This window comes from Apteryx mantelli, chromosome 1 (genome assembly GCF_036417845.1).
Source record: "Apteryx mantelli isolate bAptMan1 chromosome 1, bAptMan1.hap1, whole genome shotgun sequence".
Taxonomy (NCBI): domain Eukaryota; kingdom Metazoa; phylum Chordata; class Aves; order Apterygiformes; family Apterygidae; genus Apteryx; species Apteryx mantelli.
Genome location: NC_089978.1, coordinates 154,892,306 through 154,907,617, shown reverse-complemented (window position 1 = coordinate 154,907,617; position 15,312 = coordinate 154,892,306). Strand labels below are relative to the sequence as shown.

At 35.6% G+C, this 15,312-nt stretch overlaps 1 protein-coding gene across 1 annotated transcript in view; it reads left to right on the top strand.

Annotated features, from left to right (window-relative positions):
* The window catches only part of IPO8 (importin 8), a 47,040-nt gene that overhangs the window by 10,831 nt on the left and 20,897 nt on the right, over positions 1 to 15,312 (top strand). Inside the window, exons 3-12 of the mRNA XM_013947785.2 lie at positions 50 to 206; positions 2,448 to 2,606; positions 3,559 to 3,715; positions 4,748 to 4,837; positions 5,635 to 5,729; positions 6,293 to 6,377; positions 8,980 to 9,114; positions 9,926 to 10,025; positions 11,697 to 11,773; positions 13,098 to 13,214. Of these exons, the coding sequence (XP_013803239.1) occupies positions 50 to 206; positions 2,448 to 2,606; positions 3,559 to 3,715; positions 4,748 to 4,837; positions 5,635 to 5,729; positions 6,293 to 6,377; positions 8,980 to 9,114; positions 9,926 to 10,025; positions 11,697 to 11,773; positions 13,098 to 13,214 (1,172 nt within the window). The remainder of the gene's footprint in view (positions 1 to 49; positions 207 to 2,447; positions 2,607 to 3,558; positions 3,716 to 4,747; positions 4,838 to 5,634; positions 5,730 to 6,292; positions 6,378 to 8,979; positions 9,115 to 9,925; positions 10,026 to 11,696; positions 11,774 to 13,097; positions 13,215 to 15,312) is intronic.

Genomic DNA, 15,312 nt, shown 5'->3' with positions numbered 1-15,312 from the left:
TTGTGTAGAATTAAATTTAAATTATTATTTCCACAATGCTTATACTTAGCTGCCATTTACCTAAAGAACATGGTAACACAGTACTGGCCAGACCGTGAACCACCTCCTGGAGAAGCAGTGTTTCCATTCAATATTCATGAAAATGATCGTCAACAGATTCGTGATAACATTGTAGAAGGAATAATTCGTTCTCCTGACTTAGTGAGGTATGTTATGTTAAGCAGAAATATTTCTAAAGGTCAGGTTTTCAGACCTACTGGTCTAGATTTAGTTAATGTGCGAATCTTAATTTCTTGAGAAATAAAGTGTCTACTTATTTTGGAAATGTAATAATAATAATAATAATAATGACAATAATCCATTTTAGCATATTTATGTGCACTTATTTTTCAGAAATGTATTAACCTGGCTAAGAGCACTGATGTGTTTTATCCTTTTATGGTGCAGTTTAAAGCAGCTTCTAAAACTTGCTCTAGTGATATCCTGTCTATTTGGCTGATAGCCCTCTGTTTGCTGTCAATGTGGAATGCAGAATTACCCATTCAGAGAAATACTGTCCAAGATCTGTTTTTTCTAGTAGCCCTTTTCTCAATTGCTTTTGCAACTTCTGTATGTAATCCCAGTTTTTTAAATGTGTTTAGCATTCTTCTTAAGATTTAGGAAAATGAAGAAATGCTGCTCTCCTTTTACTGGAAGAATAGTTAAGATTCACAGACTTACTACGATTTGTGATTGTTCACCACTCTAAGTAAAATGAGGCTGATAGGATGGAATTAGTCTCTAGTGTATGGATGTTCATCCTTGAAAACCGGAAGAAAATCTCTCCTCCTCTCCACCTGCCAGGTGCCCAAAGACGCCTTTTTTTTTTTTGTCAGCAGTCTTATCAGGAAAATTAGTGATGGACTGAAATTAGAATTAGGGAAAACCCTCTAAATAAAAAATAATGAAGCATTGTTAATATATTAGGTTGCTATAGAGTCTCAATCACTGGAGGTCTGTATGAATAGATTATACAGACACCTTTCAGGAATGCTTGGGATATAAATGGTCCTGCTCTGGGACAAGAAAATGAACTAAAACATCTTTTCCAGTTCAGCTTTTCTTACACTCTCTAACTTAGATGATTAGAATCCCCACTAAAACACATAGTTGCTCCTTGCCAAGATTGCGCTACAATATAAGGAAGCTTGTGTCATTTCTGCCATAATGTAATAAAGGCGTGTAGTTTCCCATACCATCATATCATAATTACCAATATTAAGTTCATCCAAAAGAACACACAATAATAGACGTTTGAGGAGTTTTTGGCAAATTAGTTCAGGCATCTTTTCACAACCTGATACTCAAAATGTCCTGACATTGCAGTGACAATCTACATCTGAAAGGATTGTTGAAAACCCTGTGACAATCACGTTAAATGAAATATGGGTTTTTAAATACTGTGTAGGAGCCTGTAGATTTGCCAGATGGGTAAAAATGTCAAAGAAACTTTATTATAACTAGTATGATGCTGTGATATTGATATTTTCACTGTCTGCTTGTGAGAATAGGGAGGGAGAAGAAACCAAATCAGCAAGAAGCACAAACTCCAAAGGCTTGAGGGGGAAGGTAAGTTTGTACAAAGCTGAAAGGATCAGTAGGTGGAAAGTCTCTTATTGAACCGATTTGAGACAGTCGTTCTTTATGTGATGGACTGCAAGAGGATACCTAAGGAAGACTAAATATATAAGAAATTATATTTTTGCAGACTTTTTTTTTTTTATCCTTTGGCAAAGCTAAGAGCATTTACAACTTCTAGTGTAATGCCTCTCAACCCTCACTTCAGTCAATTAAAAATCCTGTCTTCCCACACCATAGTGGGTGACCTCTGAAGGTATATGGAGGGAGAGGAATGGTATGATGTTTTACCTCATTTGCTCTTTGTTTTCCTCAGAGGTTGAGAAGTGCTGTTCTAGAAGATCTCAGAAAAACCATAATTTTATGAGGAAATCCTGACTTGGATCATAACACAAACTAGTATTGCTTAATAAAAATGTACAAATTCATGTTTTTCTGGTTGCTTTCAACCTCATAAGCATGTAAAAGTGTGAGCATTCATTTTCAAAGGACAAAGCTAGCTGGTTTTGTAAGCAAGTTATTTTTTTAAATACTGCCTGGTAGGTGTGGAGAGTAAGGAGGAAGAGAGAAAAAGTAGCTAAAATATCCTGAAATTAGTTTCTTCCTTAAAGTTAAATCCTCTGGGATTTTTTTTCCTTGCTTTTCCTCTGCCATCTCCCAGAATGCTTTCAGTGCTGTCAAAATATGTGTGGTATATATGATATAATATGTATATTGTAGCCATTAAACCAAGATTTGGTATCAATCCTTTAATATTAAACGATATAACAATAATCTTATTTACTTTACAATGTGTTTTTTGGTTTTTTTTTTTCCCTCTCCTGCTCTAGAGCCCAGCTGACAATGTGCCTCCGTGCTATCATTAAACATGACTTTCCTGGCCATTGGACGGCTGTGGTAGACAAGATAGGCTACTACTTGCAGTCTCAGAACAGTGCGAGTTGGCTTGGGAGCCTCCTGTGCCTGTATCAGCTGGTGAAGACTTATGAGTAAGTTGATGTCCATCAGTATACCAGGAGTCAGCACTTTTGTTTTTGGCTGATTACTGAGAATGAAATTCTTAAGAGCACCAGCACTTCTACAAGGAATTCAGATGGAGAATGGGAATTAATAATTGTCACATGCTTCCTTTCCTGCAAATAAATGAAAACTATTCATCATCTTTGTATCATCAGTGAAAGCAGAGAATCCAGCAATAATCTATACAAGTTTGCTGACATTTTTTTCTTGAGACTTTGAACTTTTGATCCTATTTAACCCATCTGTGAAAGATTTCTTAAATGTTTATAACTTCTGTTGTTTGAAGGTTCCCCAAATGCTGGATATATGAATGCAAATTACTTTTTATTTTTATGTCATGAATGTAGTACTGTCTTTGTCACATAGTCCTATGTTCTGTTATCTATACCATTTTCCTCATAGTCTAGATCTGCTAAGCATACATTAGCAGAAGCTTAATGAGCCCTCTCACTCATTTTTAAAATTATCTGGTGTTAAAAACATATGTATAAACTATACAAAAGAAGTATAAATGGAGAAAGGGAGAATCTTGATAAAACAAAGGAGTTGTCTTTCCCTTTCAAAGGCTGTTCACTCCTATTTGTTCATCATCCAATATGGATGTGGCACCAATATGAATGTCAGAGAAATCCAAGTCCCTGCTCCTATGAGTTTACAATCCAGTAGCAAAGAACATTAATCCTTCCTTCCAGTAGGTGCATTTACATGAGGTAACTTTTGTTGTTTTTAATTTCTCTATTTATAGGCTAGAGAATTACACAAATTGTTTGAACTGTGAGATGGGAGCTGGAGGAGGGGGGAGTGATTGAGTGAGTGCTGGATATTAATTTTTTTAGGGTACAGTAATTAAATTGCTGGTGGGGAATAGGCTTTAGAACTTCCACTGTATAGACCTTGACCAATCTTTTTGTTTCCTTTCAGATACAAGAAAGCAGAGGAACGAGATCCTCTCATAGCAGCAATGCAAATATTTTTGCCTCGGATTCAGCAGCAGATGATACAGCTTCTGCCTGATAACTCCCATTACTCTGTACTGCTTCAGAAACAAATTTTAAAAATCTTCTATGCTCTTGTTCAGGTTGGCATCTGTGTACAGGAAAACCAAAATTTTACTTTGCTGGGAACAGCAATCCCCTTCAGTGCACACATGGGTGTGGTTGAATACCAGTTTTGATGGGAAAAATTTGCAATAAATATCTTCTATAAAAATATGACCTTTATAGATTCTTCTGGTTAAAAATTGGTCACATGATCCTCCAGATTAAACTTTTAAAGAACTTAGGTACTTATGCACATCCTGCCTATAAGCTTGCTGGAGGAATGTTCCTATTTTTTCAAAACTGGCAGTCACTTGTAATCTGATAGAAAATATACGAGTACCTAGTTTGTGCTGTTTAGCCCCTGAAAGTGGCAGTAGTGCATATTGTAGTATTACTGTCAACTAGGGCTGCTTTTCAGTAGGTGGCATTTCTCATGATCTTCTAAAAATTTGGTAGAAATTATTTGTTGAGTCACATACCTTCTACAGAGATGAGTTTGGTGAAGGAGGTACTCTTAGTGAATGAGAAGTAGAACAAGATCATATGTATAAGGAGCAGCCTGAAAGATCTTACTGGGGATTAAAAAGCTAAAATAATTTGTTTTTATATGGGAGAAGGATTAAAGGGAACCAAAGATCACATTTTATTTTCCAAATGCTTGGCTGAATATTGTTGCGTTGCTTTGGATTTTGTAGAGAAATAAAATTTATTAGATAGTAATGCAAAATAGAGTACATTTACTAAAATGCTATTGGTTTTCCAAAACTCTGTGACACTGCGGTGGTCCCTAAAAGTGAGCTGGGCTATTATGAAGAAGGGGAAGAAACAAAAAGAATCAGTAAATTCTGAGGCCAAGGGACTTTCAGAAATAGTGTCTGCTGAGAAATTCCTCTGTCAATTGTACTAACAAGGATATGATTAGAGTAGTATTGAAATCAGTTATTGAAAACATAATTAGTTTTAGTTTTACTTAAAACCTGGTGTTCCTGGGGATGTACATACTATAGAAACATCTACCTTCTTCAGAGAAAATTAGTATTTCATGACTGTGTTTTCTTTTCTTATTTCAGTATGCATTGCCACTCCAGTTGGTGAATAACCAGACGATGACTCAGTGGATGGAGATCTTCCGTACTATCATTGATAGAAATGTGCCTCCTGTAAGATTTGGTTTGCTAAAGACTTTTAATACTTGGGTACTGGCATTTGAGGAACAATCTGTGTGAAGATTTTCTAAGTGTTCTTTTTTTAAGACGTCATCTATTTAAGATTCTTATTTTTAAGCGCTGTTTCTGACGTAAATGCGGGAAGATCATGTAGGCTGTCATAGTTTCAATATCTTAGGCAGTGATAATATATAAATTCCAGTCTTGGATATTTTGAAAGTTTCCAAACATTTTAACCAGTTTCTCTCAAACAAGAAGCAAAAGCTCATCACAAACGCATCATTTGTCTCTGTCTGACTTTTTCTTCATCCATTCTCTACTTTTCTTGAAGAACAAAATAAAAACAGTAATTCAGTTCTTGGGTGTGTGCAACATTAACTGATATTTCCCAAGTTTTAGAAGTATATTTCACAACCTTAGCATCATTTTAATAGCTTTTGTGTTAATATATGATTAGGGTATGTAGCTTTGGGTGAATAGTATGCTTCATTTTTAAGCAAAAGTCCTAGCTATTGTATATTATTTAAGTATATGTGAGAGTTTCAGTTTTTTGAAGGTCTGTCATTTTGAAAATTAAAAGTACAGGCATTGTATGGGTTTTGCACATACACAGTTTTATTGTCCAGTTAAGATATTAAAAATTCCTGAATGTTGTACGACTGTTAATAGAACCAAAGCTTTACTCAATGCTATGAATTTATATTGGTATACTCAGAAGTAAGGAATGTTTAAAACATAATTTTTCTCAAGAGTGCACACAATTAATTTAAAATAAATTTATTTATTTATAGGAGACTTTGCAAATTGATGAAGATGATAGGCCAGAGCTGGTGTGGTGGAAATGCAAGAAGTGGGCATTGCATATTGTAGCTCGTCTTTTTGAACGGTAATGAACTAATGAACACATTAAAAATTATCTTGGGGTTACAAATCTTTAATGTTACTTGGGGTGCAGTTACAGTTGATTTAAGAGATCATTGTTGCCAAAGAGATGGTCCTGCTGCTTTGCTCTGACTTACACTGGTGCAGCCACTGGTTTGAGATCTTACTGAAATATTTGGCGCTCTAAGCTGGGAGGAAACTAGCCCTGCAAGAAGAGTACTTTTTTTTTTTTTTTTAACTACAGCCAGTTACCAATGCTTATATTATCAAGTATAAAGGCATGGAAAGATTTGAAAAGTAATCCAAAAGCATGGAAGTTACGTATCTTGTGACAAAAAAGCATCTATATTTACCTGGCTATGGTATTGTACTTCAGGAGGATCTAAGAAAAGAAAAGGAAGGTGGAGCATAGTGTAGGAGATAATGGCCTAGAAGGATATTTGTGGAAGAGGATTCCTTGGGGATGGACGGCTGCTCAGGGTCCTTTGTGTATTGAAAAGTACTATGTTTTCCTGACGCACAAGACTTCTCACAGTGTAAATATCTGTGTTCTCTTCTTTTTTAAAGGTATGGAAGTCCCGGAAATGTAACTAAAGAATACTTTGAATTCTCTGAGTTTTTCTTAAAAACATATGCTGTAGGAATACAACAGGTAAGAACAATTAATTTGTTTCTGAATTAGATCATTTTTGCTGAACAAACTTTTATTTTTCAATAGGGCACTCATATAGAAGTCCAATCAGGAAACAAAACTGAACAGTCAGGCAAATTTTCACTGTGGTCATTGAGAAGTTCTTTAGAACTCTTTTTAGTGGTATCCTCAACTGAGGTATAATAACACAAATTTTCAGTGATTCAAAAAAGCTGCACAGTAAATTCTCAGAAAAGGTGAGTACTGAAAAGGCAGGTGTTAGTATTGTGTATAAATGTTCTAGATATATCTGACAGAAAAAAACAATGATGCAGAGGCATCACGTCACAGGAGGATGTATTTTCAGGCTGGTCTTTAGTAAGTACTTTTGCTGCAAGCAGCCTAGGAACACTGGATTCTGGCCTGACTGTTTTATTTCTGGAAGATATAAGCAGATTGGAAGGTGTTTTGAGAACAACAATAAAAGTTATTACATGCCTAGAAGGCAAGTTTTATGAAAATATAGCATAAATTCAGTTTGCAAGAAAAATTATTTCTGTTGGGGAATGCTGCTTGCTTGTGATAAACATTGTATTGCGGAGACAATTCAGTTTTGATAAAGTTGCATAGAAGAGAGGCAATTCCTTTCAGAATTTTCTGTGTTTTTCTGCCAGCTCAGCTGCCGGCCCCTTGGAACCTGGGCTTCCAGACTTCCAGCATCTCCCTGATTTGGTGGAATGGCTATAGGAATTGGGTGCCTGGAAACCCTGAGAATGTTGGCTCCCAAGCTCAGATGTTTCTGGCACAGCTCCTCCTGTTTCTCATTTGGCCTGCTGTATACTGGATGACTGGGAGCGGTAGTTCCCAGGTTTTTGGCTCAAAAGATGCTCTTGGGCATCCAGGCTTTTGGGTTACATATAACATGGTTACGTAACAGGCTCCTAAGAAGCCGGGAGAATGCAGTAGTCTCTCCTGCTCATGATTCTAGGCTCTTGATTTTCTTTGGCCTGTAAACCCTGACAAACACCTGGGAAAGCTTGTTATCAAGTGACAGCTCTTTGGATAATTTATATTTCCAGGGTATGTGGCTCCTCAGCACACTGCCAGATGAAATGTCCCTGACATGGCATCTGCAGGCTTCTCACAAGTTTAAATTTTCAGTGTCTTTTATGAAGGATGCCAAACTGTTGTTGTCACTTGAAGTCAGAATTGAACTAGATTTCAAAATACCAAGATGTTGTGAAAAAGCAAAATGACTTTTCTCCATCCATTTTGACAAAAAAGCAGTTTATCAATCAGTGTATTCATTCTGTGGATATATGTAAATGATAAGAACTAAAGAAGGAGAGAAATGTTTGTGGTAAGACTGTAAGTATGAAATAAGCAGAAAGGGGAAACAGTTTATTATTTATTCTAAACTCTTTGCAATGGTTAACTCCTGAGTGATGAAATAGATTCCCATGGGCAATGGTAATTTGAAATACTTAAAATTTACCTCTGCTAAAAGACTGTAGCAAAAGGAGCAGCTAATCTTTCAAGACAAATGGACTGGATGATCTGCACGTTTCTTCCATTTCTGCCTCTTAAATGCTGATTCATTGCATTTCTCTGCAGAGTTACAGTGCTATCATGCATTATTACATTACTAAGCCTTCATTACTTATTTATCACTTGTTAAGTGCTGACATCATACTAGAGTCTATATCAGATACAGACAATCCTTGTCCAAGGAGTGTATGGTATAAAAGACTAAGAGAAGATGCAGTACGCCAAGGAAGGTGTTATGTTCAAAATAAGGTTGATTAGAGTGCTGTGAAGAATTATGAAGCAGAATTGTCCTTCTGAAAATAGATGACTTAGGAATATTTTATATGAATTGTCCTTTATTGTTATTCATGTACTTGCCAATTCTTTACATTTATTAACACATATAGTTCATTTGCTGTTAGTGCAGATTAGTGACTTTGTACTGTAGTGTTTTTTTAGTGTAGCAAGCCTTTATAATAAAGAAGCATTGTGCAATAGAGTTTGTGGTAGCATGCTAGGTGATACTATCTGATTGTTACAACAGGTAGCCGAGTTTAAGGTTTTGGCATCTCTTCTGATTAACGGATTTAGGTGCTAACCTAGTTTTCCTGTTTAGCTTAGTATTTCTATTTTTATCATTGTTCTTCCACGGTCATTTATTTTCTTTAGAGGCCTGCCCTTTACAAATGAATAGATTTAGATTTAGAAACCAACCTGTAGGCACTCAAATTTGAAAATCTCCTGCCTATACCTTTTCCTTACCTATTCCAAATTTTGCTGAGGTGTATGTAAACTGTGAGTCCGTGAATATTTAAGTGTAGCTTTGGTTTACAATAACAAGTGATCACATTGTGGGATTATTTAGAGTAGCAAAGGTAAACACATAAACAAATGCTTGCAGTACCAGATTCTTAAAGTTTAAAATGATTTTCAACCTTTGGATCAAAGGCATTGCAGTGGTTGCTAACACTGGAACTTTTGCTGTAAAACTAATTTATCTGTCCATGTATATTCACTGAGGGGGTCCACTGCACACGTATGCGTAAAATATAGTATGTGGTCTTCCTTTAAAAATATCAATTTGTTATTTCTTTAGGTTCTTTTAAAAATCTTAGACCAATACAGACAAAAAGACTATGTTGCTCCACGTGTCCTTCAACAAACATTAAATTATCTGAACCAAGGTGTCATTCATTCTGTAACATGGAAGCAGATGAAGCCACACATACAGGTCAGTGCATAAAACCCAGTCATAAACACCGAATGTCATCAGGATGATTAAAAAAAAAATTTTTTTTTCCGTTTTAAAGATTTCATGAATCTCTCATGCAGCAGTCAACCTGGGGAAAAATAGCATTTCTACACTGATGTGATTAGTTTTTACTACTATTTATTGCAAATATTGTTAACTGAAATAAAGATTCTATTCCACCAGTTCTTTCTTTTGCTGAAGTCTGCAACAAAATCTTAATGTTCTGGCTTTTATCAGTTGTTAGTGTTTAGAAATGACCGTGGGTTTGGAAATTCATAATTGATGGTAGTGCAAGATAGTGACCAAAGAAAACATGAAGTATAAGGAACTGAACCTCTATTTTAAGGACTTATTTTATAATTAGTATGTATAAGAACAAGTGAAAAGTGATTTTCATACTTTTATTTTTTTCATGTCGTAAATTCCCTTGTCCCATGAATGTTAAGAGGAACAACTTTGAAACCCGTTCTTATGTAAGCGTTGCATTGTGAGCTCCTTCGGCAGAAATCTGTGTTCTTCTGTTTGTAAACTTTGTCCTGAAGTGTATTTTGTGTGTGGCACCGGATTAGAGTAAAGTCAGATTATATTGTTCCTGCTGTCTAGGTCTGCTGCAAAAGGAAGGCATGTGTATTACAAGATTATCTCTGCTAGCCAAAATAAAAGAGCACTGGTTGAAAGAATTTTACTCTTCGCAGAAAAGTAGGTCTAGTAAATTAGTTCATAGTGGAGGGAGGCTGTGCTGGAATTTGATTTTCTTGTACTTACATGTATTTAACTTCTCTAATATTAGAGTATAACAGAAGACGTGATATTCTCCCTAATGTGCTACAAAGATGAGGATGAAGAACTCTGGCAAGAGGATCCATATGAATATATCCGCATGAAATTTGGTAAATGTTTGTACTTAGCACTTATTTTCTGCTTTCACTGTAACTGCAGTCCCAGTCATGGGATGCCTGCATTTGCCACTGTAATTTCTCTATCTTTACCAGTGTTCATGAACAATAGAAAGAGAAAATTGGTTTCTTAAATCTCACCCATCTGTAGTTAAAAGAAGGCAGACTGAGCGAGTTTTGGCCTTTTGGCTAGTGCTCTTAAGCTACATGATCCTCTGAGAGCTGGTTTGCCACTTCAGATGTGTCCTGTGCAGCCCAGGAGACTGGCTGACTAACTTGGCAACGTGAGTTTCAGAATGCAAAGTTGTTAACTCGGCACAGGCATGACAGCTGGCCGCAAGCTCTTGCAGCTCTCACTTTGACCAGAAGAGGCCTGACTTGCTCTTTCCCTGTTGAAAATGGTTCATATTTTCAGTATATTTTGCCAATTGTTTTTACTAAATTGTGAAATAATTAGAAAAACGTATTCTTTAAAAAGGCGGTGCAAAAACTTGGGAATATCACATTGAACATATTATGAATAATTACTCGTACTACGAGATTCGTGTCATTGAAAAGAGAAGGGTACTTTAAAAATATAGCAAATTGAACTGGAAAATTGGAGTAAGCCAAGCAGCACAGAGACATGTAGCATCTGGGAATTTTTAGTTAGTTGATTTTTGACTAGCATATGTAAAAACAGAATTTAAGTGTTCATAGAATAACTAAAAAAAACTTGGAGGGCTATTATAGAAAAATAATGAATCACAAGATAGTGTTGGTCACTGAGGTGCAAATACGTAGCTGGTTTTCAATATCTGAATTCAGTTCTTTCTATGCAAACAATGAATCCTATTTTTATGTATAGCTGAGACAATTAAATACAGTTTTGAATTATTATGGGAGGTAAAAAAACAAACATAAAAGTACATTTAATTGAAGTTTAGTATTTTGGTCTAGAACAAGAATTTCAGTAGTATGGTAGTATTTTTTTAATCATTTTTTATCTTCAAGATCTCAGGAGAAGTTATTGTGTAATTTCAACCACATTTTGAGATTATCTTTCTAGATTTTTTTTATTTAATTCGATTTGTGTAGAGGTGTTTGGGCTAGAACATGTTTGGCAGCACAGATTGTTATTTTTCAAGGTATAAGTTACATTTTCAATATGATTAAAGGAGGTTTACTTGTAATGAAAGAAGCTAAAAAGCTTCAACTTTCAGCAGATTTAAGATTCCCCCAGATCCAAGTATTTTTTACATACAAAGTTTCCCATGAGATTTTAATAAAATCAATCCAAAATTGTGTACATATGATATACAGATGGCACTGGAATGCAGAGGTGTTCTTTCTATAATGGTTTTAATTAAAAAAGCCAGAATTTTTCATCCCTTAAATACATGCTCTCAAAAGAGCTAATGAATAAATAATGCATTCCTAATAAAGAGAATGATGAGTGGTCAGTAGGTTAGGAAGGCAAGAAGTAAATGCTTTCGTATGTGACCTAAACTTGGGTCCAAATGCTTTAACCATGAAGTGAAAACATCCATGAAGGGTTTTGAAGTTATGCAGTCATCCCGATTTTGTGATGTCCCAGAAAGACAAAGTGGTTTATCAGAATTTTACTGTTATGTTGTATTCAGTGAAGGAGATATTTCTTTCTTTTTTTTTTTTTTAATTTGTTAGATGTATTTGAGGATTATGCGTCCACTACAACAGCAGCACAGAATCTCCTTTATACTGCAGCAAAGAAGAGAAAAGAGGTATGGAACTAATTCTTCATAATGGTTTGAAGTTTCCTTAAAAATATTATCTTTCCTTAAATTTCAAGTTGCTACAGAAAGGTGTTCTTGAAAAACCTGCTTACTAGTAGATAGTCAGACGCTTTCCCGGCTGAGTGCTATCAATTTTGGCAGAACTAAAATGTAAACAAGTAAACAAACAAATAAAAGGATTCCGCTTGCAGCTGAACAGTTAACCTGCCAGATACAAACTGAGCTGGAACAGATGTAGTGATACTTTCCCAAGTTTACAAACTGCCTCTCTGTCACGGCTGTTCAGAGCTTCCCAAACTGGAGCAGGGGGAAAAGTGAACCTGATCCTTGTTAATTTTCACTGATGCTATTTAAAATCCTGCTGACAGCAATGAAATTAGCAAGAATGAAACCAATTCCATACGGCTGCTCTGTAAATGAGGACATAACTTTTCTGTAGATCTGTCTATGCTTACAGTGATATGTGCAAAGGGAAGTCAGCCTAGCCCTGAAAAATATGTGTCAGTTTGCTAAAGCTGCTAATTTTTTTTTGGATGCCATTTTGATATACAGTAAGCATGGAGTTTCTTTTCTAGATAAATTTTCAGAGAAGAGCATAGTCTTTATGTCAGGTGGAATAGCCTATGACCTTTCTACTTCTCTGTTGTCAAAACAGTCCTTGCCTTCTGACCTCTTTGTTTTCATAATTTCTACAGAGATGCACAAATGTCATAAAATTTCACAAAATCAACAAAGCACATAATGTATGTGGAAACCAGATTAAATAATTGATGTTGCCAAGAAACCTTTCCAAATCTAGTCAAATATACAAGTTATTGCCAAAACCAACAGACTAAAATCAGTCATGAAGACAACTTCAGCTTCTAGTCCAAGCTGTTCTTAAATATATATATGTTCATGCATGTATGTACATACACACGCGCATATATTTATATATGTATAGCACAAGCCAGAAGGGAAGTAAGGAGGAAAAAAAAATCAGTGACGTACCTACACTGTTTGAGCCTCTTGTCTTTTCATCACCTTTTTTGATTTGCTGCAAAACAAAAAAAATACCTTAGTTACTAATGTGAAATTTCAAGGAGATGAATTTAATTTTGACAAGTATGGGTGAAAAGCTGAAAAAAGAAGCTTTTAAATTTTAACTGTGGAAAGGTGCTACACGTAGTACCTCACAGTTACTTGGGCCAAGTTAAAATATCTACTTATAAAAATCATATGGATCTTTTAACTAAAACAATGTTATTGAAATAATTTGGTTTAGATACCTCATTGACAAAAGGAAATCTTGTGTTTTCTGTCTTGTATATAGGTATTACCAAAAATGATGGCATATTGCTACCAGATTCTGACAGAGCCAAACATTGATCCAAGGAAAAAAGATGGAGCATTGCATGTTATAGGATCCCTAGCTGATATTTTACTGAAGGTAAGTGGGTAAGGAAGTGAAATAGGTTTATGTTTGTAATTCTTGTTATCAACTGCAGTTTCCCCTCCTCCCCAAAAGGTTAGCCTATAAAGTATGCCTAGCCCTTAATCATATTTATGAAGTCTGTAGAGAGATTGCACTGTATAGTAAGAATTTGACAGTTTGTTTCTTTAAAATTATTAACATTCTTTGCTGTTTTTTATCTTCCCATTTTAAACCCAGATTTTTCTTCCAAGTTTCTCCAAAACTCCACTTTTTTGCTATGGAACAGTCCCTTGGTCCTCTCCTGCTTTACTAGTAAAATAGAAGGGTGTTAAGAAAACAAATATGCATTCCATCAATAACATTGCTTATGATCCTTTAGCAAAACCCCCAACAGCTTACACTATTGTGGGCTGCTTCTGTTTCCAGGAAAATATTTACTTAACACATTGCAGGAATGTTTTGTCTAGTTTTCAGCCTTCTTACTGTACAATATGTGGCTTTAAGTCTCATTGCATCAGCCAGTTGAGCATTTTGCAAATAAGTGGAAGGAGCACAGAGCTTCTGTCCTTCCTCCATTCTTTATATCACAGTATCTTCACAAGGTTGAGTATTTTTCTGAAGTTTGAATACACTTTTAATCCACACTTTTGTTCTATAAGGTAATATTCATTACAGTTTCCCTTATGCTTTTGTAGAGTATGGAGTCCAAGGTATGCCCTCTCTCCATGTCAAAAGTAACTGCTGAAAAGTCGTCACTTTTAGAATGAGAATGGAGGCCTCGTGCTGGAGGCTTCCTTTTGAAAGTATGCAAAAAATTTATTTTATGTAAGTTTTCTTTCTGTACAGGTTGTGTCATCTAGCCTTCATATAAAAGGAATATGTTACCAGCATTTACCTTTTGCTTTTTGCTAATGTACCTGTCCATCAGCTGATATGAAATCCTGGAACGTCAATAACCTTTTGCAAAATGTTTGTAGATTGCATTGGAATGTAAACGCCCTCCCTCCTGTTGGGGTATAACAGTGAAGAGGAAGACATTGTCCCTGTTGGGAGGAGCCTTTTATGTTGAATGGGGGTTTTTAAACCCATTTATCGCTGTCCTGAGGAAAAAGGGGGATTTATTCCAGTATACTGCTCCTATTTGAAAATTTCAGCCTTGAAACATGAGGTTATAATACACTTTATAAAAGAGTAGTGATTCCCAAACACTGCCTCTCTCTACTCTGAATTTCTTGTATTTGAGATTTGTCAGACTGAAGAATTCTGTGAACTGTTTCTGCATAAAATATTTGATTTGTAAGTGTCTTCTGACTTGTGAGTTGACTGAGATAGGGATTGTAACTAGCTTATACACACTATGACTCTGATTTAGCCATCTGCATCTCCACAGAGACTCCAGTTTAATACGTGCAAATCTCTAACCTGTGTGCAGAAGGGAAAATTCTTTTCCCTTCTCTGTATTGTTTTTTCTCCCCAGTTCTTCATCTGCCTCCTTGAAGGTTTGGAAATCCATGTGGAAAAAACTGATGTATGGATTAGTGAAGTAAAACTGTGATCACTTAAGATGTATTTTGTATTGTATATGCCCTTTCACCCTCTTCATATCTTAGTCATTCCTTTAGATGGTTGCACAGTCCCCAGCATACATCCTTTCTAATATGCTGGAGCTATAGATGCTAGAAAAGTCCCAAGTCTCCATGCTGGTGGTCCTGGCTTCCTGTGAATATCTTGGGATTTGCCAAGTTTGGAATAATGAGGAACAGTTTTCATTGAATATCCTTCTCCAGACAAGGAGATTTCTATCACAAAGGGATTATCTTAGTTGACCAATTAGTATGTAAAAAGATGCAAGTTATTGTTGTAGTGTGTAAAATAACTGTTTTTACTATTTATAGTTAAAGCAGGGCATTTGAACCTCAACTCTGTTTCATACTAAAGCTTATATTTATCTTCAACTATGTATGTACTCCTTTGTAGGAGGCCTGGGAATACTAGGCTTGGTCCTGAGTCATTTTTAAGAGTAAAAATCTGCTGGAATCAATTGTGTTAGAAAAAATAAAAATTCCAGGTACAGTATTATAAACAGTAATGTAGATTTCAACATTATATATAC